Genomic DNA, 27,977 nt, shown 5'->3' on the forward strand with positions numbered 1-27,977 from the left:
GTCTTTGGAGAGTTTTCATATTATATTTGACGTACACAATTATTAAATATTTGCAATCACTTTTAATCAACAAAGATCATTTTTTAATTTGAAATGATTCGGATGAAACGTAAAACACAAAAAGTTTCACTTACTTGCCAACTGTATCCTGACAACTGAGCTTTTCTTTCATTTCGGGTTATCTCCCCTTTGTAAGGTCCAAATCTGGCCCAATCAGGTATCGGCTCCGTGGCAAATACTCCTAGGCCAGCATTTGGTATACTTGATTTTTTAATAACAACACAATTGGGAGCCGTCTTCTTGGCATATTTTGATGTGTGTTGTTTTACCTGATAAATGAAACACAAATTCTTGTAATATCGTCGGGATTTCAAATGAAGGGAACACAAACGAAGGGAGGAGGCCATATTGGAAAGGAACATCAAGACAGAAACCACTCACCTTCGTGTCAGGAATGATAACCAGCAGACCGTGGATGAGGCAATTATGTACGTATTCTTCCTTACAATCTTCATAATCTGAAGATATGAAATATATAAATATATATGATCATATCAACATGTATCTTAATCTTGGTTGCTAATCATTCAAATGTTGCGAGTTTCATCGTACATCCTCCAGCATTTGACTCAGTAACATTTCGGGAATTTTTAACAAGACTTTTTATTTTGGTTATAAATTATTTATTAAGTGAGACTCATGGCTTAATGGTTAAAAGCATCTGTCAAATTGATCGGAGGAAAAAGTGATTGTGAATTCATTTTTTGGCTTTAGAATGGCAAGATAACACATTGAAACATAAACATCAGAATTTTTAAAAATATTCAAAAGTTTAAAATTACAAAAATTTGAGAATATGAAATAATTTCAAGAGGACAAACTTTTCCCATTCTTTAAATAAAATCCAATGTCAAAATCAGAATTCATTAATAAAAACGTATATACTTACATATGAAAGAATCCTCGGACAAAATTTCTAATTGCATGCACGTTGTTGGCTTTTCACGTAAAACTCTTGTCGCACATGGAATCGATTTAACCAACGTTCGTTTTGGAAACTGGATACAAATTAAAAAATTTAAATAAAGAATAAGAAAAATATTAACGACTGAATTTCTTACAAGTAACAATAAAAAATTATTTTTTGAAGACGGAAGAAATGTTTCGAGATAATTCCTGGAAAGAACATTTCCAGCAACACTCTGGAGGCGTCTTTAATTTTTGTCTTCAAACATAAAATTTTGTCAAAAAAAAATTATAAAATCATCTTAAAAAGAATGATTGAATTTTATCAATTAATTCATGTAAATTTGTTTTGATAAGAAATTTGAAAACTTATAAAAAAATAAAAATTATTAAATTCTAAAAATGTTTAAATTCATTGATTTATGGTTGTTTGCAAAATTAATTTTCACGTAAAAAAGATGGAGGATGAATATCAATTTTTCATCATTATTTTAATTTAAAAAAAAAACGATGAATTCATTAAGAAAAGAATTTAAATTTCAAATCATTACCTTCGGAATTTCTGTTTTAATTTTCTTGACAGAAACTTTTGCTTTGCACGCAGAAAAAGAAAAAAAGAAACAATTAAAAAATTTTTTTTTATATGAAAACTAGAATTTTAATTTTTTTTTTTTAAGTTCCATTGTTAATAATTTTACTATTTTATCGTTTTATTAAATTTAATGATTACATTGGTATTATTATACAAACACCGTGACAGCGAATTAGTAAAATCTTTTACGTAGTATTCTGTTACGTTTCGGTGTGCTGAACACGAATCTGAAAACTGGGTTAGGGTTAGGGTTAGGGTACATTTTTTTCTACTAATTCGCTGTCACGGTATTTGTATACATTTACCATTACATTTAATTCATCCTTATAAATTTTTATGAAGACAAATATGAAATTAAAAAGAAAAAATTAATCAAATTCACAATTCACAGTAGTTCTTCTCTATCTTTTTTACTGAACGTGAAGAAACATCTAACGTGAAGAAACATCTAACGTGAAGAAACATCTACTGATCGAATAAATGTGAAAAAAATTGCATAAAAATTTCAAATTAGCAGATGATTCTCATTTCATATTTAATTAATGTAAAAAATTTGAAGTAAAAAAAAATTACCAGTCGAAGGTTTTTTCTTTTTATAACTTAGCAACCATTCCACATCATCATTTTCTTTTTCTTCATCTTCTTTTTCAAGTTTTTTCTCCATTTTTATTTTTTCCTTCGCAGATTTCATAAAATTTAGTTTTTCAGGAAAACAACCTTTAAATTGAAATAATTCAGATAGAAAATCAAATGTAAACTTGTGATATATATATATATATATATATATATATATATATATATATATATAATATAATATAAAGCTGAATGTGTGTGTGTCTGGTCACGAATAGGCTCCTATATGGTTGACTATTTTAAAAAACTGATTACATATAATCATAGAAGATGTATCAAGACACAGAAATGGATATGTTTGATCTGGCAGAATGGTGGTTCATTAAAATTGTGGCGTCTGCATTCATGCCTGGTCCACAAAGTATGGAAATAAAAAATGAAAAAAAAACGTTTACAAGGGTTTTTGATATAGATGTACATAAAAATACTTTGATAAGTATATTTTAACTTAAATAGGGATGGTATAATAAAATTGTGGAGTCTGCGTTCGCGCCTGGCATCCATAGAATGGAAATAGGCACAAACTTTAATAAAGACTTTTCATATCTATCTGCGTAAGTATACTTTGATAATTATGTTTCAGTTTGAAGAAATATGGTATGATAAAATTATGGGGTGTTCGTTCGCGCCTGACCTCCATAGAATGGAAATATGTCACAAAGTTTAACAAGGTTTTTTAATATAGATCCACAGAATATTGTGATAAGTGTTTCAGTGTGAACAGGTATGGTATAATAAATTATGGGGTTTATCTATTTTATTTTTACTTTCATCATATTTTGCTTTGGTTTTGATACCCCCAAATTCGAAGCTATCTCTTTACAACCCTTCCTTTTCATAAGCTATCATACTTTCATAAATCAGAGTCCATTTTCTGTACGCTGTTTTTGAACCCAGTCAACGACGGGTACTTTTGCTAGTGTATATATATATATATATATATATATATATATATATATATATATATATATATATATATATATATATAGAGAGAGAGAGAGAGAGAGAGGTCCCGACTTCAAATCTTGCTAGATCTAGCCACTCTGATGAGTTGTAGACGAAACACCTGTCAGTGGATAATTATATTTTTAAAAACAAGGTATTTAATTATTATTTTAATTATTATAGTAAAAAAATAATTATATATATATATATATATATATATATATATATATATATATATATATAATTTTACTTTGTTGAGCGATGAACGAAACTCGGTTAGTTAGCCCTCTTTCATTTTTTTTAAATCCATTTAGTCTTTATTTAGCCATTATATTAGCAATACCAAACACCATAATGTTCAGCGCTGCACAAGGCACATACTGCTACTTAATTTGACACTCGGTCTTTAAATCAGTAATAAGTACATTTCTCCTACGTCCATCAAAATAAAACTTATATAACTGGATTCACAATAAAATTTTCTTTAAAATGATATTTTAATATTTTTGTTGTGATTTGTATATTGAAAGGAATCACTATTTAAACCGATTATTGACAACAAAACATGTCAGCATAGCATGCCTGCTGGTAGTAGATCATTTTTGCAAATAAGCAGTCGAGGTGTGTTCACGTAAATACCCGAAGTGTAAGTTGTGCTCATCGACACTGTTTTAGCTAATCAGGGAAAAGAATTGTCTTTGCTACAGAATTTGAACACAACACGTGCGTCTTTCCAGTCAAAAGTTAGAATATCAGTTGACGCTTTGTAGTAAAAAAATATATAAAAGATAATGTGTTCAAACGCTATTTAATAGCAAATATATTCATTTCATTTGTTCTAAAATTTGCAAAGAATTGGATAAAAACTTTTTATGCATGCATTGATAAAAATAGTGACAAACGCATATAACATGACACGTGCGATGAAAAATGGTTCGATGCTTTCAGAAATGTTGCTCAATTTGGAAATTATCTTTTAAAAAATTAATATTTGTAAAACTGAAAGATAAATTACAAATTCATGCAAACAAAAATTCTATAATTTTACAAATAAATTGTACAAAATATACAAAAAATTTTTTTTTGATTTTCAAAATTACTAGGCATGGCAAAAAAAAAATGGAAGAAAAACCAAGTTGTTATCTTTTTTTAAAAACGAATTAAAATCTATTAAAATCCATTATTCTCAAGCAGCTTTTTAGTCACGTGCAAGCAACTCTATAAGTCACACGGTCGGTTGATCTGTCGGTCTGTCCGTAACATTTTTGTGCTTGGCCTTTTTGGTTAAGATCAAAGGTCTGTTAATAGATGCTGTTCTTAGCTTTTTGAGATTTTCTTAGTCTTTTGGCCAAGATGACGCGTTTGTAGATTGTCGAAAGTGGGTAGTGCTAATGGGGGATTGGAACGCCATCTTAGACCCCGAGATAGATAAGGTAGGAGGCGATGCTAGAGGATCGGAGAGGTGCGAGTCCAGCCTGGCTGATCTGATAGCTAGATGCTGTCTGATCGACAGGTTTCGGGTCGAGCATCCGGGGCGGGAGATGTGGACATGGACCAATAGCGTTTCCTCCTATCCAAACACTTACTTGGATAGGATGTTCGTTAGGAGAGGCGAAGTAGACTTCTTATCTTGTCCCACGTTCACTTGGCTAGGCCAGACGGACCATAAACTAGTTATGGCCTGGCTGAAGCTAGGAAATAGGCCTAAGTTAGTGGCTCACTAGAAGTTAAACACCTCCCTTCTGGAGATACAAGACTTCCAAGAGAAGCTAATAGAATTAATTCAAAAAGTACTAGTGGGGGCGGTTACTGGGAGTAAGTGGTGGGTAGGTCTAAAAGCCAAAATTAGAACCTTCTCCGTCAAGTATGCCCAGCATCTCGCACTAGATATGGCCAAGACGAAGAAGAAGCTACAGCAGAAACTAGCCCGGGCTACAGGGGAGGGTGATAGGGTTAGTCAGGGACTAGCTAAGCAGGACCTTCTGCGTGAGAATAGCAAGCGTTATGAAGGTCAAGTAGTCAGAACTAGGCTTAGAAAGATAGGCAATGAAGCAGTCAACTCCAACACTGACGCGCGTCGTGAAATTTCTAGGTGTGGCTCGGACAAGTACATTGCAAAGGTAAGACATCCGGATGGACGCACCCTGGAATCGACTCGGGAGATCTGCGAGGGGTTTCGAGAACATTTCGAGGAGCGTTTTATGCAGCAGCCCGATCTTCCGGTTCTTGAGTTTACCGACTATTTGGCTGACTCTATCCGCCTCGAGGCGGCTAGAGTGGCTAGTTGCAAGGGCCAGGTGACGGAGCGGGAGGTTTTTACTGCGCTGAAGCAGGTCAGCTGTGACAGATTGCCGGGACTCAATGGTCTGCCATACGAACTGTATTTGAGGCTGTCACACATGTTTCTGCCTCTTCTAATGGATGTGTTCAACCATTGGTTTGCTCAGGGATCCATCCTGGAGCAAGTCACCAAGGGAGTGATCACATTGCTGAGGAAAGGTGACGGGCATGGTGGGGAAGAGTTGGACGATTACTGACCCGTAACTCTGCTAAACACAGAGTTGAAGATTTTGGCCAAGGTCCTGTCGAATCGGCTGCAGGTTGTTATCGGCGAGTTAGTTGAACCGGAACAGAACTACACTGTGAAGGGGAGATCGATTCAGAACAACTTGCACCTGGTACGCACGATCCTAGAGGGAGGGATAGATGATGACACAGAAGCCGCGCTGATAAACTTAGATCAGTCCAAAGCCTTCGATAGGGTCGACTATCGTTTCTTGACATCTGTCTTAGAGGCCGCCGGTTTTAAACCGGACTTCTGCAAGTGGATCTCCATGATGTATCGACAGCCCACAGCCGTCGTGCAAGTCAACGGAAAGCGCTCAAAACCCCTTGTTATCTCTCGAACAGTTCGTCAGGATTGTCTGTTGTCACCCCTGCTCTATGTCCTGGCTTTGGAGCCCCTGCTCCGCAACCTGAAACGTGGGGAGGCAAATTCGGCCCAGCACGGAATTGCAATACCTGGTGGCTCAGCCACCAAGGCATCTGTGTTTGCCGATGATGTCACGGTCTTTGTGTCGAGCTTCATGATGATGTCACAGTCTTTGTGTCGGCGCTCGCTCGATACGAAAGAATTACAGGGACCAAGATAAACCGCAGCAAGTTGGTAGGACTGCGTATGGGCGTCTGGAGTGGCAACGTCAACCTCCCGGCGTCATTCAGCTGGACAGATGGCCCAGTTCGGATCCTCGGCGTGTGGTTCAGACCGGGTAATTAAAGAGACACATTTAAATTGTTTTGTTGGAACCAATTCAATTCTTTCCAAGTTGAGATTATCTGGTTTCTGGTTTCTGGTTTCTGGATTTCTGGTTTCTGGATTTCTGGTTTCTGGATTTCTGGTTTCTGGTTTCTGGTTTCTGGATTTCTGGTTTCTGGATTTCTGGTTTCTGGATTTCTGGTTTCTGGATTTCTGGATTTCTGGATTCCCCAAAGAGGCAATTGGTAAAGAAAATTCTGTGTAATTTTTTTTTTTTTTTTTTTTTTTTTTTTTTTACAAAGGAGTCATCACTTATCAAGACCCAGAAGCCACTCGAGGATAAGGGTTAATAAGTGTAAAGTGGTCAATGGGACAGTGACGTAGTAATTGTTAGTTGTGGAAATTTGGTAAATTGGATTACTTAAGGGAAACGGCTCATCAAGAACTTGTTTACGTTAGACAACCACATTATAGTCAGCCGGAAAGCAAGCAAATGGACGAGAGTTCCACAATGGTGCAGTTCTAAGAAAGAAGCTTTGTTCATGGAATCTACGTTTAGGTTTAGGCACAGATAAAGAGTGGGGGGAATTATTTATAGTGTTTTCAGCTAGACAAGTGTTTCTCGTGAAAGTTTGGCGAGGTGGGACCATAGCTTGGAGCTCAGATGAGCACTTGCCATGAAAATAATGATAAAACAGAGACAGACTCGTAACATCTCTTCTGTGAGAAAGAAGTTGCAGCGAAGAGAAAAGGGCATCCCCTACAAGGCTACGAAGTCTATTTTGAACTCTATCAAGGCAGGATAAGTCCTTTCTAGCAGCTCCTGCCCAGATGTGGCAACAGTACTCCATCCTTGGACGTACCTGGCTCTTATATAGATAGAGAATTGCATCAGCAGTGAGATATCTACTGGATCGATAGAAAGATCCCACCATTTTTCCAGCGGCCTTGGCAACAGATTTGATGTACGTGTTCCATTTAAGATCAGGAGTAAAGGTCAAGCTTAGAAGCTTGTCAAAAACGAGAACCATTCATTTCAATTTATGGCAGATGGAGATCAGAGCGTTGATGATGTAAAGATAAAAGCTTGGTTTTAGATGCATTAAAAGTAACCAGCCACCTCTGCTCCCATTGTACCACGTGCTCAAGATCAGAGGAGAGAGAATCTGAGAGAACTTGGTTGTTTACGGACTTTGATGTGCTACCATAGATGGTAGTGTCGTCAGCATAAATGTCTACGAATGATGTAAGGATGTGATTTGGAAGATCATTAATGTCGATGAGGAAGAGAATTGGGCACACGATGGACCCCTGAGGAACTTCAGTATTAATACTGTGAGCGCCTGATTTCTGCTCATCAGCTACTACTCTTAGTTATCTATCAAAGAGAAATAATTTAATAATTGAGAAGACATTTCCAGCTACACTGTATCGTTTTCCATAATTTTTGGATATGTTAGTTTGCTAGCACCATCTGTCCATCCGTCCATATAAAACAAAAGTAGGTTTAAAATCCCACAAATTTCTACATAAATAATGCCTGTCATAATTCGCTGTAAGTAACAATATTCTGGGGGTTAAAGATTCAATCCTCACTATAGTCATATTTCTCATACCCCCCCCCCCAAAAAAAAAACACTGAAAACATAATATCAATTTTGAATTAATACAAAACGAAACCATAAATTTCATTTTCGCTCATCATTGTTAATTTTTTATTTATTATTCAGATACCCAAGTTAACTTTTTTAAATTTCTAATTTTGTAAACAAAAGAAATTGTGTTATTGTAATCGAACAGCATATAACGACGACCTTCACTAGGACCGTGGTCTAACTGACATAAACATGCTAGAAGTTGTTTATTTCTCTACATTGTCGATATATGATTGTATTTTGATTTCATTGAAGAAAAAATCATATTTTTTTTATGACCTGCCCCAGCGTAGTATAAACACTCCAACCTTCCCATGTTAAGAACGGATTTCGGAATAAACACTCCCTTCCAACCTCCTCATGTTAAGAACGGCTTTCGTGGTTGGGGGGGAGTGTTCATTCCAAAAGCTGTTTTTAATATGGGATGGTTGGGGTGGGGCACATCGTAAAAATTTACCCCCAAAATACGAGAATATTTAATGGATTTGTAAAAATTTTAATTACGGCCATCCTAATTTCGATGAACCGGCATGACTCTTTATTATTTGAAATAACAAATAAGTTTTGGAGTATAATTATTTTTAGAGGGTATAAGTGTTGGGATAGATGTGGATACTTGTAGTTTAATGAAGACGTTAAAAAATAAAGATATCGAAAAAAAGGTTATATTGTACGTATCTGTTTTGGACTGAAGATCTCCGAAAAAAAAATCCATTTAATTTGATCGAATATTTTTTTTTTTTTTTTTTTACAGCGGAAAAACATGTTTTTATGAGAGCGCGTTGAAGTCAGCCATTATGGAATTTGTTGAACACGCCACGGGGAGATAACTCCAGTTAAAGCGCCGAGATTCCCTCCCCGTCTGTAATACTAGTTTTTCTTCCTAAAAATCTAACCTTTTGCTCGGTATCATAACAAATTGTTTAGTGCGAGTCTATAAATGGTCCACAAGTAATCTTTTTTACTATAAAAATCTGAAAAAAATCTTTATAATGTACATACTTGTCACTGCATGAAAATGTCATATTCCAAAAATTACGTAAATCGATCAAGTAGTTTTTTTTTATTTAAGAAAATCAAATATTATGAGAAATTTTATCGAAGAAAAACTTAACGCCATCTTGTTTTTGAATGATATACTGCTAGCAAAATTAAGACATTTATAAGTTTTTGAGGAATTTGAAAACGAAAATAACGTTTAAAATTCCAGCAAACGAGTAGTTTCCAAGATATGAAGAATTTTACGTAAATTGAGCACCCACACGTTGACGCTCCTCCAACAAAAATTCGGCAAATGTGTATTTCAGCGGCGTAAATTCAAGTTTTACACTAGTGGTGGCCATAAAGTGGGTGATCATTATACGTTAAATTATTATAGAAAAGTGATCCCCCACTTTCTTTGAACTAACATTTCTTCAAATCTTGGAAACTACTCTATACCGAATTCGCCTGATTAAGATTCGAGAATGACCTGCCCTTTTTTTGTTATTTTTTTTTTTTGGGGGGGGGGTCACTTTATTTAAAATAAAGTAAAACAAACGAGAAAATTATTAAACAAGATTTAGTTTTTTCCTTCAATGTGCATTAATATTACGCTTTTCTCGAAACTTATTTTACCGAATCCGTACAGATGTAAAATAAATGTTTCATAATGTTTGTTTTATTTTGTTCAAATCTTGTTCAATAATTTTTTTCGCTTGTTTTATTTTATTTTAAATACAAGGAAAATTCCACAACCACCCCCACCCCCAATTGAAGGGAAAAAAACAAATCTTGTTTAATAATTTTTTCGTTTAAATGAAAATCAGTCTCCTCCCTCCCCCCCCTTCCCCAAAAAGAAAGGGCAGGTCACTCTCGAAGAAAAAAAATTGACCAATCAGATTAAAAGATGATTTTATGAAGAAGACAAGAAGCAAACATTTTTATTTTCAATTTAGATGATGGCGATAAAGTAAGCAAAATCACCGGCTTCGATATTTTGTTCTTTGCTTACAATGGTTATTTTTTTAAACAAAAAATATTATTTAGCGCAAAATAATTCGTTTAGCAATAGTGCCGATCCTCAAAAAATTCTCTGGAATTTGTAACGCTAAACTTGGATTCAACCAACCAGTTTATCAAAAAATTCAATATTTAACATTTTTAAATGGTGTTCCGTTTTTTTAATACAACGTTCTTGTAAATCGATCCTCCAATTTAGAAGCAACGACTTATTTCGGCCAATTTTTTAATTTTTTTTTTTTTCTATTCTTTTTTGAAAGTTAAACTGCTTTGGGAGTCTCGATAATCGCTCCGAAATAGAAAAGTAAAGAAAATACTGAAAGGGATATAGTTTTAAAAAGAACCCTTCCTCCAAATGAAAATAAATTTTATTTTTTAAATATTGAGGGGAGCTATTTCGAACCGATTAAACGTTTTAAAATGAGTAAAATCACAAAAAAAAAAAACTTTTCCCAAAGAGAAACTTTGTTGACATTTTGTTTTATTTTAATTTTTGACCATTTTTGTGCCTCTGTCGATTGTAAAACAGGACCCCCCCCCTTTAAATATAGTTTCAAAAACTACCATCCCCTTCTAAAAAATAAATTTTAATATTTTTTTAAATATTTAGGGAGGATGAAGTTTATTTTTTAATTGATGAATAAATTTCTTGGTACTCCTTGGGCGTTGAGTCCCATGGGACTAGCATAAAAAAAAACAATCGTCGCTCTCTTCCTGGCGCATTTGCACGTAACATTTTTTTTTTATTTACTGACGTTGTTGTAGTAACTAAATGATTATTTGTCACATTATTTATTTTGTAAAAAAGTTTTACTCTTTATGAATATTAAAAGAAAAAAATTACTAAACATTTATTAATAATGTCTCACTTTTACAGACATTTGTTTTTTAATTTAAAAAAAAAATTTTTTTAAATGACGACTTTTTAAAAAAAAAAATTTTTTAAATGACGACTTTTATCGAGTATTTTTTTAATAGCATTTGCGGATTGGTAAAAAAAAAAAAAAAAAAAAAAAACTAAACCATTTACTGATAATTCTCACTTTTACAAATATTTTTAACAAATAAATTTTATCAAAGTCAAGATACTGAGAAATTGTCAGTAAATGGTTTTGTCATTTTTTACCCATCCGCAAATGCTATTAAAAAAAAGTCGATAAAAGTCGTCATTTAAAAAGAAATTTAAAAACAAATGTCTGTAAAAGTGAGACATTAATAAATGTTTTTTCTTTTAATATTCATAAAGAGTAAAACTTTTTTCAAAATAAATAAATAAATAATGTGACAAATAATCGTTTAGTTACTACAACGTCAGTAAATAAAAAATGTTAAGTGCACTTGCGTTAGGAAGAGAGCGACGCTTGTTTTTTTTATGCTGGTCGCCATGGAACTCAACGCCCAAGGAGTACCAATTTCTTGATTACTTTTTTTTTTTTTATTTCTTAATGATTTAACAATTTTGGTGTAAAAATTTAAAGCATAAAAATAACTACAAAAAATTTTCTCCAAATAAATAAAAAGTGAAACATTTTTTGGCGGGAGAGGAATTTCCCGCCAAAAAATATTTGGTTTTTATTCGTAAATTACAATTTTTCTAACATTTAGGCATTCAATTTTCTTATATTTTAACGATATTTTTTTTTTTTTTGAAGTATTGGAAAAATAATTAAAGAAATTTTCTGGAATTGTCCTGTAATTTTTTTTATTTTGTTTTGTTTTTTTAATTTCATTAATTTGCATAAAATTATTGTTTAATAACTACCATTATTTAAATTCGGTGCTTCTACACTTTTTTTTTTTTTGCTATGAATAAAAAATAATATAAAACTTACCTTTAGTAAAACAAATACATTTTTATTAACGAATTACACAGACTAGAGTTAATAAAATAAAATTAATTTTAACGTCTTCTATTGACACATGTATTTAAAAATAGTGTTCTTTACAAGCCTTCGTACATTTTTGAAAAAAAGCGCCAAACATAAGAACCACTAGGTGTGTCAGAAATTTCGTGAAAATAGTGAATAATTCCACCCCATCTTTCCAAGCTTATAACTCCTTGAAAAATGTAATTCAAGCCCTAATTTTTTTTTTTCAATTAAAGGAGCAAGCACCAAGGTTTCATTAAAAAAAAAAAAAAAAAAAAAAAAAAAACGTGTTTTTTTTTAAAAAGGTTTTAAACTTCGGACTTTACAGGTAAATTTCTAAAAAACAGTTCTTTTTTTGTTTTAAATTTGAATATATTATTTATTGACCTTTTCTCTTCAATTTGTGATATATAAGACTTTGGTACATAAATTAATTATTTACTTTTTAATAGACATTTCAAAATGGGAGGCGTGAATTATTCGACCCCCTGTCTTTCCAAGCTTATAACTCCTCGAAAAATGTAATTCAAGCCCTAAATTTTTTTCAATTAAAGGAGCAAGGACCAAGGTTCCATTAAAAAAAATAAAGAAAAAACAAATAACGTGGTTTTAAAAAAAAGGTTTTAAACTTCAAACTTTACAGTTAAAATTCTAAAAATCACTACTTTTTTTGTTTTAAATTTGAATATATTATTTATTGACCTTTTCTCTTCAATTTGCGAGTAAATTAATTATTTACTTTTCGGTGAGTAAATTAATTATTTACTTTTTAATAGAAACTTGTAAAGGTGGGGGGCGTGAATTTGAAAAAAACGTTTGTCTAAAATATTATATTCGGTTTATTGGAAAGAACATAAAATTTCACATTGACCCTGAAAATATCGTAAAAATAGAATCAATAGAAAAATTTTGATAGATTTTAAAATTTTAAAAATTGAAAAATATTGAGTTCGGAAAATTCATTACTGTTTTAAAAAAATTAAAAAATATTTCTATTACTTTTAAAACAACTTTAATAGTTTATTTTGGAAGTATAATCCATAAAGAAAATAAATAACCCACTTTTAACAGAGAAATTACGAGATTTTTATATTTTATTCGCAGATTCGTGTTAGGGGTGTCAAAAATTCCTATAAAAATTCTGATACCCCTAAAGAACCACCCTCTATCAATTTAAATAATAAAATCAAAACGAATTTTTTAAAGGTTGATTTTGGATTTACAATTTTTATTATCTCAATAGTCTTATATTCTTTTATATGAATATTTTTTTTATTATTGGAAATCTGTTATTAAAAAAATCCATTTAAACTTCATATCGCGTAATATTTTAATTTAATATCATTTAAAGCTTTTTAAAAATAATTATGTTTTAGAATTGTTTTTTTTTTGTAATTCGAATAATTATATTACCGAGAAAAAATTATCCAGAAAGTGTTGTTTTTTTTTGTTTGTTTTTTTAACATAATATTGAATTTATGTCCAATTGTATTTACAACTTTGCGGTAAGTGAAATAAATAACAGGAATTACTATTTTTGAATTATTTGATCTTTTCAGCTTAAAAAATGTTGAAAATTTTATCAACCCATATTTATTTTGATTAGTTTTCGGACCATGAAATATAATGGGTGGGGTGGGGGGTAGAAAACCTAAAAAAAATATATATATATTTCCGCTAATATATTTATCGAAACCTACTTTTAATATGTAAGTTTATTTAATAATGATTGAATATCAAAAATTTCAGGAAAATATGATTATTATTTGATTTTTACTAGATTTTTAAAACATGAGTGTGTGAACGGCTTAAAAAAATTATTAACAGTTTATTTGAAACTTTTTTTATAAAATGGTAAAAACGTTAGGATGATAATATTAAATTAAATTACAATTACATCGTGTTACATATGGGGAGGTGTAAAACTGGCGCGCGTTGGAGCTACCTATGAACATGACTTTTTTATAGTTTTTTTTATGAAAATAAAGTTTTGAGTTTTTTTTGTTTTTTTGTTTTAGCTTATTTAGTTTCTGGGGTACTTGTGCACTTATTGAACCGTGCTGAAATAATAACGTTATTTCAAAAGCCATTCTTAACATGGGAACAGGGGGGTGTTTTGTAGCTATTCTGTTCTTTCAGTTAAATTAATTAAAAAATATATATATATCATAAAACTTATTTAACTCGAAAATACTATTTAAAAATAGCACGGTTCAATAAGTGCACAAGCACCGTTTTTGGTATTGAAAAATGAGTTGGTGGGTGTTTTTTTTTTTTTTTAAATAATTTATTTGTTTTTATGAAAGGTGAGTTTATGGGTGCTTCTTTACAATAATTTATCTGTTTTTATGAAAGGTGAGGGTCTTTATTCAAAACTTTTTAAAAAGTATTTTCACTTAACATGCTGGAGAAATGTTTCATAATTTTTCATCCCGTTGTCAATTTTTATATCATACGCCTCCCAATACATTTCTTTGTCAACATGGGACCATCATTTCATATCTCCCGAAGGCGCTTCCGTGTTTAAAAAAAAAAAAAAATAGGTGACCGATTTACCAGAACATTATAACTATTAAAGTGAGCATTCCTTTCAAATGTTGAAATGATTTTTTTTTCATGATCTGGTTAATTAGTGTCCAATCAATAATAATCCAGTGAAAAAATTTAAAAAAAAACCATCAGTATAGAAATCACGCAGGGGGTGTGATGGTTGTACAACCCCGCTAAATAAAATATTTTTATAAATTTGTTTGTCGAATAATTTACACCGCTAAACTACACATTTACCTATATTGTTTACAGGTTAACTCCAAAAAATTTTTCATTTTTTTTTATTTTGTACAATTTATTTGTAAAATAATTAAATTTTTCTTTGCATGAATTTGTATTTTATCTTCCAGTTTTACGAATATGAATTGTTTAAAAAATAATTTCCAAATTGACGCCAGCAACATTTCTGAAAGCATTGAACTATTTTTCACGGCCGACGAATCAAAAGACAAAAAAAAAAAAAACGTTGCAAAATATGCGAAGCAACTACGAAGCTCTTTTAATGATGGGTAAAAAGATTGGAATTATTGCTTTTTTGTTCTCATTTTCTTTCGTTTCAAGCAACTATTGTAAAGTCAGACATAAATAGCATTTAAGCTGACAAAACTTTGCTTTCTCACTAATCATTTGTTGTTGTTGGTAATAAAATAATGGGCGCAACTACAATATAATAACGAAATTTGGAAAACAAAAAAATCGATTTAAAAAATGATATTTATTGATTTTTGTGTTTTTTTTCTTTTTTTTTTCTACCTCATCGTTTTCATAATTTCTGGTTATATTCATTACTGTAACATGACAATCAAGTAGAGACCATTGCTTTGCCTTGAAATTCAATATTAAAAATTCCGAATTTCGGTATTATAGTGTAGTTGCACCTAATAATGTACTTAACTATAATTTTTTGAACCCAAAAATCATGAAGTATACAAAAGATTGTTTTTAGAATGTCTTGAAAGATTCAAAAACTGAGGGAAATCAATCTCTATATATAAATCAATCTATATATATATAAAAGCGAAAATGTATGTATGTGTGTGTGTTTGTATATCTGCTAAAAAACTTTCGACAGACAGAACAAAAATTCACAAATTTGGTCTCATATGAAAGCCCCATCCTTCGCCCCATAAATATCGAAAAATTGGCCAAAAACGTTAATTTTTTAACCCTGAAATCAGCACTTTTCTACAGGGGAAGGGGTCAACAAAAACCGTCCTCTCATGACAAATTCGCTTCTGCGCATGCGTCATATGACGTTGTAACCTGATTTACTTTAAATATTTGATAACGCGACAGATTTTTGGTGACGTCGTTTTAGCTCAGTTGCTTAGAGCGCGGTCTTTTTATCTAAACGTTTTGGGTTCAAATCATGGTGTGAGATGTCTTCTTTTCTTTTTTTTTTCGATTTTTTAAATTTTGATATTGAGGCAGGGTTATTTAAGCAATTTTTCACGTTCTATGTTTTTTTTAGTTTTTTGTTCGTTTTTCTGGGTTTTTTGTTCGTTTTTCTGGGTTTTTTTCCCATCAGATTCGCGTTTTCTTTTGTTTTTGTTTTTCCGAATTTTACATTTAACATCGTTTGCCTTACGTTAGTTTTTTTTTTGTGTTTTTTTTTTCGATTTATTTTATATAAATTATTTAATAATTTAATATTTAAAAATATTTACTTCGCTTATTCTTATGTTTTGATTACCCCCAAGAGCACACACACCTCTAAACACCCGGAAGCCAATTTTCACGTGTTTTTTTTTTTGTTTGGGGGGGGGGGTATTTTTCAGATTTTTTAAAGAAGTTTTAACATTCATTTTTCTGTTTTCTCTTTCCATCACATTCGCGTTTTCTTTTATTGTTTTTCCGATTTTAAAGTTTTAACATTTTAATATTTAATATTTAAAAATATTTACTTCGCTTATTCTTATGTTTTGACCCCCCCCCTCCCGCCCAAGCACACACACCAATAAACACCCGGGCAACGCCGGGTACCCCCCGCTAGTTTATTCTAAATCGTAAAATATAAAAATATATTAAATTTATATAAATAACAAAACCAAATATTTTTAATCTAAAATTGTTTTTAACGATTTTTAAAAAATATTGAAAAATTTAACATTTAAATTTTTTATCTTTAAATAAAATTTTAGATAAAATTAACATTAAATTATTTTTATCGAATGTTATAAAAAATTTAATTAGAATATGTGAAAAATAGTTTAATTTTTTAAAATTAACTTTTTAAGAATAAATTTAACATTTTTTAATTTAATGACTAAAAGAAATTGTTCGATCATTCAAAAAAGAACATACTGTGAATGTGCAGCCATTTGAATAAATGGAATTTAATTTCAAGAAACATTTATTAAAATTAAATTCAATCATCAATTTGACATAAGTATTTATATATATATATATATATAATTATTTTTTTTTTTTTTTTTTTACTATAATAATTAAATACCTACAGACACTAGTGTTTCATCCTTTCGGGATTCTTCAGTGCAGGGTGTCACGATTACTACCAGTCGAACGATTCGAACCCCGCGACACGAGACATCTCTGGCTCGATTAGCGGGGGCCGTATCCATTTGGCTATCATTAATCATGTGAAATAGCGTTGAATTTTAAACATTTTAATTTAAATGTTCATTACGTCAGACAGACAGTGATCAAATCGTTATACGATGATCTACGCATAAGAGCTAAATATATATATATATATATATCTCATTTACAATTTTTCAATTTCATTTGATTTTTAAATTGTGTTTCAAATTCCAGGTTGTTTTCCTGAAAAACCAAGTTTTATGAAGTCTGCGAAGGAAAAGAAAAGAATGGAAAAAAAACTTGAAAAGGAAGATGAAGAAAAAAAGATGATGATGCGGAATGGTTGCCAAGTTATAAAAAGAAAAAAACCATCGACTGGTAATTTTTTTTTTACTTAAAATTTTTCATATTAATTAAACTTGAATTTAATTAAACTTTAATTTAAAATTACGCAATTTTTTTCAATTTGTTTGATCCATAAAACTTTTACTTGCAGGGAAAAAAAAAATATAAACAAAAACATCATGAATTGTAATGTTTTTAATAAATTTTCATATTTCGTATTTTGATATAAACAAAAAATATTTTTAAAATGCATTCAATATAATCACGTTTAATAAAACGATAAAATAGTAAAATTTTAGACTTCAAAAAAACTTTAAAAATAAAAAATCTTTAAAAATTCCAATTTTGATATAAACAAAACTTTAATAAAAAAAATTGTTTTTATTTTTCTCTTTTTCAGCATGCAAAACAAAAGTTTCTGTCAAAAAAACAAATTCTGAAGGTAACGATTTGAAAATTAAATTCTTTTCTTAATTCGTTTTTTTTTTTTTTAAATTAAAATGATGAAAAACTGATATTCATCCTCCGTCTTTTTTACATGGAAATTAATTTTGTAAACAACCATGAATCAATGAATTTTTTATTTCTATGAAATTTTAATAATTTTTATTTTTTATAAGTTTTCAAATTTCTTATCAAAACAAATTTAAAAAATGAATTAATTTTAGTTTTGATAAAATTCAATAATTTTTTTAAAGATTATTTTATAATTTATTTCTGACAAAATTTTATGTTTGGAGACAAAAACTAAAGACACCTCCAGAGTGTTGCTGAAAACATTCTTTTCCAGGAATTATCTCGAAACATTTCTTTCATCTTCAAAAAATAATTCTGTTTTATCGTTACTTGTAAGAAAAAGAAAAAGTTCCAGCAAAAACCTAACAGAAGGTGCTGCTGCCATTGCGTACAGAAATCACTTTTTCCACTGCTTCCAACGTAATAAATGTATGGAAACTAAAGCCGCTTTCAGGACTGCCAGCAACCATTGTAAGAAAATAATAAAGAACGCAAGAGAGTTGTATGCTCAATCCATCAAGTCCAAAGTAGCTGAGCAGCGGCTTGGTTCCCACCAGAACAGAAGCGTGTGCACTGTATGAACTATCATAAATGAACCTGAGGTAATCTCGTCAGCATCAGACAAAACCAAACTCTTTGCCAAGAACTTTGCAGCTAATTCTACCCTATGCGACAAAGGCCGCCAACCCCCAATAGTTCCTCCTGTATCAGAAAACATGCTATGTGATATACATATATCTGTACGTGATGTTGCCAAGCTAATCAAAAACCTTGATTCCAGTAAAGCAACTGGCTCTGACGGTATTCCAATTATAGTACTCAAAAAACTTCAACCAGAACTAGCGCCCATACTTACAAAACTGTTTAAACGTTGTCTTAAGGAGAATAGCTTCCCATCACCCTGGAAAATCTCATCAGTATGCCCTGTATTTAAGAATTCAGGTGATCGTTCATCCCCCTCACAGTACAGGCCAATAAGTCTCCTGTGTGTCATGAGTAAGTTGCTGGAATCTGTGTTAAATATAGAAGTAATCAACCATCTCAACAAAAATAACCTTCTTAGTGACACTCAATATGGTGTCCATTCTGCTAGATCTACAGCAGATGTGCTTACAGTTATATCTCATAGGATTAGCAAATCTCTAAACGGAGGCAACCTTTCTAGGGCAATTGCTTTTGACTTATCTACGGCCTTTGATAGGATATGGCATAAAGGTTTACTTCACAAGATCTCTAGCTATGGTATAGTTGGAAATGTCTTCTCAATTATTAAATCATTTATTTCTGATAGGTTCATAAAAGTAGTAGTTTATGGACAAAAATCAGAAGCTCACAGTATTAATGTTGGAGTCCCTCAGGGGTCCATCCTGGGCCCAACTCTTTTCCTGATCTACATTAATGATCTTCCAAATCACATCATTACATCATTTGTAGACATTTATGCTGATGACACTACCATTTATGGTAGCACATCTAAGACAGTAAACGACCAAGTTCTCTCCGATTCTCTCTCCTCTGATTTTGAGCCCATGGTACAATGGGGAAAGGAGTAGCTGGTTACTTTTAATGCATCTAAAACCAAGCTTCTCTCTTTACATCAACATTCTGATCCACATATGGCATCAAGTGAAATGAATGGCTCTCATCTTCAGGAGGCCTCAAGTTTTGACAAGCTTCTGGGCTTGACCGTTACTCCTGATCTTAAATGGAACATGTACATCAAATCTGTTGCCAAGGCCGCTGGAAAAATGGTGGAGTCTTTCTATTGATCCAGTAGATATCTCACTGCTGATGCTATTCTCTATCTATATAAGAGCCAGGTACGTCCAAGGATGGAATACTGTTGCCACATCTGGGCAGGAGCTGCTAGAAAAGACTTGTCCTGCCTTGATAGAGTTCAAAATAGACTTCGTAGCCTCGTAGGAGATGTCCTTTTCTCTTCCCTGAAACCTCTATCTCACAGAAGAGATGTTGCAAGTTTGTCTCTGATGTATCGTTATTTTCATGGAAAGTGTTCGACTGAGCTTCAATCTATGGTCCCCCCCCTTGCCAAACTTTCACAAGAAACACTCGTCTAGCGGAAAACACTATCAATAATTCCTCCCACTCTTTATCTGTGCCTAAACCTAAACGTAGATTCCATGAACAAAGCTTCTTTCTTAGAACTGCAGGCATGTGGAATTGTCTTCCGTTTTCCTGCTTTCCGGCTGACTACAATATGGTTGTCTTCAAGTCTAACGTAAATAAGTTCTTGATGAGCCGTTCCATATAAGTTAACAAATTTACCGAATTTTCATTACTAATGATTACTATATTGTCCAATTTCTACTGTACACTCTTTAACCCTTATCCTCGAGTGGCCTCTTGGCCTTGATAATGTGGTGATGAAGAAATTCAGTCGTTAATATTTTTCTTATTCTTTATTTAAATTTTTTAATTTGTATCCAGTTTCCGAAACGAATGTTGGTTTAATCGATTCCGTGTGTGACAAGAATTTTACGTGAAAAGCCAACAACGTGCATGCAATTAGAAATTTTGTCCGAAGATTCTTTCATATGTAAGTATATACATTTTTTTTTAAAGAATTGTGACTTTGACGTTGAATTTCATTCAAAGAACGGGAAAAGTTTGTTCTTGAAATTATTTCATATTCTCAAATTTTTATAATTTTAAACTTTTGAATATTTTTAAAAATAGACTTTTGTTCTGGAATAGACATTTCTTATTTTGATGTTTCAATGGTTATCTTGTTGCGTCCGTATGTAAAAACAATTTCAATCAAGTGTGAAATTTCAAATTTCTTTTGAAGAATGATTATAGGAAAGTAGACACATCTAAGAATTGAAAATTGAGATCAGAGAGGAAGATATATACATATACATATATATATATATATATTCAGTAATGTGATTGATAATTTAAAATTCAAATTAGAATTAAATTAAAAATCTGTTTCACAAGAAGGAACAACAACAAAGTCAATAATTTGTACGATCGTTTCGGAAAACAATGTTTTTATTGTGGTAGACATTAAGCCACGGACAATAATTTTTACATATAGTATTTTAAAAAAAACAAAGTTTCCTCATCAGCAAAAGTATTGGGAAGGGTTTTTAATATATGTAAAAGACACCATAAATAAACCTAGCATTAAAAGTAAGGCAGATGTATCTGGAAAAAATAATTAAAATAAAAGGTATGTATTTACTGAATAAATAAATTAATATGGGTTAAAGATAGAAATAAAATAGAATAAAATTATAAATCTGAATTTGGTTTAAATATAACATTATGATAATATATTTCTAATAAAACTTAAAAATTAAATACCAAGACACACACACACACACACACACACATATATATACACATATATATACATACACACACACACACATACACATATATATACACACACACATACACACACACATATATATATATATAATTATTTACCTTTTAATTCTTCGCCTTTTGAAATCAATAATCAACGACAAAGCATTCATATGGATGTTAATTGTAGCTTTTCAACTTATGAAATGTTAAGTTTTGAAAAGAACGCTTATGGAATATTTTATATCGGTTAGAATACGTTTGACCGAAAACGCTAAATTTAAAATTAAAAAAAGAAAGGGGGAGATAATCTTATTTCTTTAATTAAATCAATGCAAGGGAGATAATTAGTATTTAACTTAATTTATTAATAAGGAATCATAAATCAAGCAAACAATATATTATAATCTATTTTGAAATTATTGAATTTAATATTTGATAATTTATTTATTTACTGAAATTAAAAAATATATCATAGGTTAAGTTTAATAATATATTTTGATAATATATAATAATGGTCGATATATCAGATCAATTAATAATAATATTGATGATCAAAAATTATTATTAATAAGCACGTCAAGTTATAGTTTAATTTTAATACTGAATATTACTAAGTAACATTTTTAATAATTTAAGGTGGTTTATATTTATTAAATTTAAACCAACGTTTATGACTGCATGCGAAAATAAGTTCTTCTCTTGAATTTAAGAGGGTGGTTCTATGTTTTATATCTTCATATTTTAACATTTTTAGGGTCTCTTTTGTACAAAGAGCACAGAATTTATCTCCTGGCTTGTATGCTTTGTAAGATCCTATTATTTGCCATTTCAAATTGAAAGAAATATTGTTATCTTTGAGCCGCCAAATATGCTTGGATAGGGTAGTTTGGTTTAGCAGGGAGTGATTTTTAAAAGAATATTTGTGCGTTGAAATTCTATGTTTTATTAAGCCAGATGTGGAACCAAAATATATTGCCTCTTGTTTAGTGTAATTATTTTCCGGTAGATTAGGTGTTGGATATGGTAGATATGGTGGGTTGGTCTGTATTTGATTGATAGATTGGTTAAAGTTGGTGTCATTATTTAATCAGGTGGTTGAGTTATGGTTGCTATTAAATTCATTTCGATTTGGGGTTTTTGATACTGTGCAGCTATAGACTACATTTTTTATTTTACATGAGCCTTGTAGGGGACATTTATTTTTTCTTCTACAGTTACAGCCTGCAATATTCTGTATATTTGTATTTTGTAGCTTATTAATTTTTTTATTGTTAGAACTAATTATTTTTTGATGAAGGTTTGGCATAATAGAGTAAGACACTTTGATTGTATTTTTATTAAAGATTTTATTATATCTATGAGGGGCTTTGAAGTTCCTATCCAATATTTTAAAAAATTCTCTGGCTAAGTTTGTCTCAAGATTTTTGGAATATGGAGAGTTGAACCATAGTGTCTCCTTATGTCTGTTTTTACGTTTACGGGTTTTGGTTTGCTGCTTATTTGTATTAGTATCTAATACTTGTGGTTTGGTTTTATCTTTTCTTGCCTTTTGGTCATTTTTTTTAACACGTATACAGGAAGACATTGCCATATTATAGGTTATTACGCTCTTAGTAGGTTTATTTTCAATGCAGTTTATGTTTCTATCATTTTTATCTATGAATTTAATTTGTGATTTGTATCCTGAATTTTTAAGGGCTTCATTGTAATATTTTTCATTTTTGTTAAATATAGATTTGCTAGAAGATAGCCTAGAAATTCTTAAAGAGACATTGGGAACTATTGATTTCAATATTGATTTAGAGTGGTTTGATTCATTATGGACATATAGTACAGATTGGTTAGGTTTATGATAGGGTTCAAAGGTAGAGTTCTCAAGATTTAAGGTTATGTTTAAGAAATTAACAATTTTTTTTATTAGGGTCGATTTTTATAGTAAGTCCATAATTTTTAAATAATTTATGTAGAGATTTAATTGCTTTTTCGTAATTATTATTTGTAGAGTTAGTTACGAAAAGTGCATCATCTCTGTATAGTCCTCCTTCAAGTTTGAACTGTTTGTGGAGTATACAATGAATTTCATTTAAAAGGAAAAGGCCAACTAGATCGGTGACCTGAGCCGAGTCGGTCGAGCCCATTAAAATGTTGAAATGGTTAGGGGTATTTTTCCTGGTCCAATATTTATTATCAAAGGTTATTAAAGACTTTCTAGCTACAAGTATTACTTTAATTTCGTCGTGAGTTATATTAGTTAGTTTTCGTGCCATTAATAGAGATTTATTTAGTAGGATAGGTGATATAGGTTGGTAGTATGATTCAATATCAAAAGAAAGAAATTTAACGTTATTCTTATTTTGAATGTTAGAAAACCTGTCGATTACTTGGTTGGAAGATTGCCATAGTGGGTATTTTATTATAGATTTAATTTGGGGGATAATTCTATCTAATATGTTTTTACTAACCAGTCCTATATCTGATTTTGAGGGGCAGATGAGTCTAATAGTAGGGTTAATATTAAAGCTTTGTTTGTAGTCTTTTAAAGTAAATCTCGGGGTACCTGGTACCGTTATTTCTGTGTATTTATCTACTTTAAGTTTAGTTAAAATGTTTTTTGCGTCATTATTTATTTCATTTAGTGCTGACTTGTTTGTTGTTTTGTAATTTTTATTAAGTTCTTTATATATTAGATTTTTATACTGTATATAGTCAATTGTGTAAAAATTTCTAGTTTTATCCACCGGTACTATCAGTTTATTTTGGTGGCTTTTTGAAATAGATTTTGAAAATTTATTTATTTTTTTAAGGGTTGGAGTGAAATATTTTTTTTTTTTTTTTAAATTTAATATTTTTAATCAGGGTGATCAAATCATTTTCAAATTTCTCAGTGTCCTTGTTTCTTTTAGGGTTTTTGTATGTTTTTAGTCTGTAGTATTTGGCTGCTTTTCTCTGTTCATCGTCCTCTCTGAGGTTGGTTTTTTCCATTTCTTCAGGTTGTTGATATATTGGTTCAGTGGTATCATTTCGGTGTTTATCAAAATGGTAGGCTTTCCATCTCAGGTTCCTTATAAATATATTTATACTTGTAATTAAGCTGGTTATAAAGGTGTCTTTAGAAGGTATGGGGATACATTTGGTTGATAATTGTAAGTCCTTCTTATGAAACATATCTGTAATTACGTATAGAAACTCGACCTGTTATATTATTGAAATTAAACTATAACTTGATATGCTTATTAATAAAAATTTTGATCATCAGTATTATTGTTAATATTAATTGATCTGATATATCGACCATTATTATATATTATTAAAATATATTCTTAGCCTTAACCTATGATATTTTTTATTTCAATAAATAAATAAATTATCAAATATTAAATTCAGTAATTTCAAAATAGATTATAATATTTTGTTTGCTTGATTTATTATTCCTTAAAAATAAATTAAATACTAATTATCTCCCTTGCATTGTTTAATTAAAGAAATAAGATTATCTTCCCCTTTCTTTCTTCAGTTTTAAATTTAACGTTTTAATCAAACGTATGCTAACCGATATAAAATATTCCAATAGCGTTCTTTTTAAAAATTTATCATTTCATAAGTTGAAGAGCTACAATAAACATCCATATGAATATTTTGACCTTAATTGCTGATTTCAAAAGGCGAAGAATTAAAAGGTAAATAATTATATATATTAATATATATATATATGTATCTGTGTATATGCGTGTGTATGTATGTGTGTGTATATATATATATATATATATATATATGTATATATATGTATGTATATATATGTATGTATATATATATATGTATGTATATATATATGTATGTATATATATATGTATATATATGTATGTATATATATGTATGTATATATATGTATGTATATATATATATGTATGTATATATATATGTATGTATATGTATATATATATATGTATGTATATATATATTTATGTATATATATATATATATATGTATGTATATATATATATATATGTATATATATATACATATGTGTATATATATATATATATGTATATGTGTGTGTCTATGAATTTAATTAGAAATATATTATTATAATATTATATTTAAACCAAATTCAGATTTATAATTTTATTCTATTTTATTTCTATCTTTAACCCATATTAATTTACTTATCAAGTAAATACATACCTTTTATTTAAATTCTTTTTTCCAGATACATCTGCCTTACTTTTAATGCTATGTTTATTTATGGTGTCTTTTACATATATTAAAAACCCTTCCCAATACTTTTGCTGATGAGGAAACTGTTTTTTTTAAAATACTATATGTAAAAATTATTGTCCGTGGCTTAATGTCTACCACAATAAAAACATTGTTTTCCGAAACGATTGTACAAATTATTGACTTTGTTGTTGTTCCTTCTTGTGAAACGGATTTTTAATTTAATTCTAATTTGAATTTTAAATTATCAATCACATTACTGAATATTAAATTAGCTCTAGGATATTTACCTATTTTCAGATTGTGAAGATTGTAAAGAAGAATACATACATAATTGCCCATCCACGGTCCGCTGGTTATCATTCTAGACATGGAGGTGAGTGGTTTCTTTCTTGATGTTCTTTTTTAATATGACGCTTCCCCCTTCGATTGTGTCCCCTTCATTGGAAATCCCGACGATATTACAAGAATTTGAATTTCATTTATCAGGTAAAACAACACACATCAAAATATGCCGAGAAGACGGCTCCCAATTGTGTTGCTATTAAAAAATCAAGTATACCAAATGCTGGCCTAGGAGTATTTGCCACGGAGCCGATACCTGATCGGGCCAGATTTGGACCTTGCAAAGGGGAGATAATCCGAAATGAAGAAAAGGCTCAGTTGTTCGGATACAGTTGGCAAGTAAGTGAAACTTTTTGTGTTTTATGTTTTATCCGAATCATTTTCAAGTTAAAAATTGATCTTTGTTGATTAAAAGTGATTGCAAATATTTAATAATTGTGTACCGCAAATATAATACGAAGACTGAAATATAAAAAAAATTTTTTATATTTTCTTATTGCAATTCTAACTGAAATAAACCTCTCAACTTTATAGAGATACTGTATGATTATTTTTGTTTTATTTTTAGATTTAAAGTGATGCTGGTAAAGCAAGCCATTTCATTGATGCCCAAAACCCAAAGATTTCAAATTGGATGTGATTTGTAAATTGTGCAAGAAATGAAAATGAACAAAATCTTTTTGCTTTCCAATTTCTCGATGAAGTTTACTACAAGACGTTAAGACGTGTGTCAAAAGGCGAGGAATTACTGGTTTGGTATGGTGATGACTATGCCAGACATATGGGTATCTCTACTTCATCAAAGAAACAGGACAAAAATAAAGATACTCGAACCACAATTCCAGGTATTTTCCACAAAAATGTCTTGATATTTTTAATAGAATTTTATTATAGAGATTTTTTTTAATTTCAATTTTCATCCATTAAAAAAAATAAACTTCAAAATCAAATGTTGATATTTTAGGGAAAAAGCTAAAGTTGAATACAAAAGATTGACTTTAAATGATAGTCTAAGAAATTATTGAAAAGACGTACGTGTGTGAATTCCCAACATCAAGTAGAAAGATTACATTTTTTATAATGAAAAAAAAATGATTAAGATTTAAAGCAAAAAAAATATCATTAATAAGTTAATGTATTTAATATTAAAGTCTTTAAATATTATTCAATATTAATTTTATTATTTAACACAAAATGATTTGTAATTAGTTTTAACAAGACGTCAAATATTTAAAATATCTGTAACAAAGTGAATAAATTATAACATAATTAAAAAAGACGTGAAAATATTGATCCAATCAAATATGTTAAAATGTTTGTTTTTGTTCAAAGAAAATGAAAAACTTAATTATTTGTGAAATTGATCAATACAAGAGAATGTTTTTTTGTTTTTCACAGATGCAAATTTCAAGACATTAACCAAAAAACAAAACATTAAAGAATGCAATGTGAATTACAGCAAGAGGCCATTTCAGTGTGAAGTTTGTTTGAAGAGATTTCCGTGTGAAATTTGTTTGAAGAGATTTTCACTGAAATGCAACCTAAACAGACACATGCGTATTCACAGTGGAGAGAAACCGTTTGATTGTGATGTTTGTTCGTATACGTGTACACAGAAAAGCAGCCTAAAGAAACACCTTGTTATTCACAGATAAGAAACGGTTTTGGTGCATGGACCTAAACAAAAATGTAGACAACACAGATCATACATAGAAACAAGAACACATTTTAATGTGAGGTTTATATTAAGGAAATATATTTTAATAAATGCATAACAATAAAACATACAAATTTTTACCTTTTTCATTATTTCTGCTTTTGTTTATTTGTTAATCAACGTATTATTTGCATTGTTCAATATTTTATATTTTAGATTATAAAATAAAAATTTGAATTATAAAATAAAACACATTTAATAATTTTAAAACTTTATTTTTCATTATTTCTTTTTTTATTTGTTAAAGAACGTGGTTCACATTAAATGCTATATACCGGTGTCGACCCAATGCATCCCTTTTTGTGATAATAGGCTTCGAGGCTATTTGTACAACTAAACAGCAAATCTACCTTAAAATAAATTATTGGTAAATTGTTTTTTACTTTCCACCTTAATTATTTTTAGTATGACTTTTGAAGGTTTTCGTGTGTGCTGAAAACGAATATTTACTTCTTTATTTAAATTTTTTAAATATAATTCAGTAAGGGATGGGGGC

General features: G+C 30.2%; 2 protein-coding genes across 4 annotated transcripts in view; one reads left to right on the forward strand and one right to left on the reverse strand.

Moving 5' to 3' along the window:
• Window positions 1–422, reverse strand: part of LOC145257984 (histone-lysine N-methyltransferase PRDM9-like) — a 28,525-nt gene extending 28,103 nt beyond the window's left edge. The window contains exon 1 of the mRNA XM_080115709.1: window positions 135–422. Within this exon, the coding sequence (XP_079971835.1) occupies window positions 135–422 (288 nt within the window). The remainder of the gene's footprint in view (window positions 1–134) is intronic.
• LOC145258087 (histone-lysine N-methyltransferase set-17-like) lies at window positions 361–27,668 on the forward strand. 3 transcript variants are annotated; one of them, XM_080115815.1, is made up of 5 exons: window positions 361–488; window positions 17,242–17,385; window positions 17,753–17,794; window positions 20,317–20,425; window positions 25,720–25,797. In XM_080115815.1, the coding sequence occupies exons 1-4, from the start codon at window positions 455–457 to the stop codon at window positions 20,370–20,372; spliced, it is 276 nt and encodes a 91-aa protein (XP_079971941.1). In that variant the 5' UTR covers window positions 361–454; the 3' UTR covers window positions 20,373–20,425; window positions 25,720–25,797. The 3 variants fall into 3 exon arrangements, with proteins under 3 accessions (XP_079971941.1, XP_079971942.1, XP_079971940.1); XM_080115816.1 differs by lacking the exons at window positions 361–488; window positions 17,242–17,385; window positions 17,753–17,794 and adding exons at window positions 25,909–26,103; window positions 26,333–26,609; window positions 27,163–27,668 and having other exon boundaries at window positions 20,367–20,425; window positions 25,720–25,795; XM_080115814.1 differs by lacking the exons at window positions 361–488; window positions 17,242–17,385; window positions 17,753–17,794; window positions 20,317–20,425; window positions 25,720–25,797 and adding exons at window positions 26,339–26,609; window positions 27,163–27,668.
• Window positions 27,669–27,977: the final 309 nt, after the last annotated feature.

Source organism: Euprymna scolopes, chromosome 33, assembly GCF_053919585.1.
Source record: "Euprymna scolopes isolate OS-2025 chromosome 33, ASM5391958v1, whole genome shotgun sequence".
In the NCBI taxonomy this organism is placed as follows: Eukaryota; Metazoa; Mollusca; class Cephalopoda; order Sepiida; family Sepiolidae; genus Euprymna; species Euprymna scolopes.

Excerpts from the sequence above, each read along its gene's own strand:
- LOC145258087 (XM_080115814.1), top strand. The coding sequence starts at position 26,546 with ATGGGTATCTCTACTTCATCAAAGAAACAGGACAAAAATAAAGATACT. Across the intron at positions 26,610-27,162 it reads TACTCGAACCACAATTCCAG|ATGCAAATTTCAAGACATTA; the intron begins GTATTTTCCACA and ends TGTTTTTCACAG.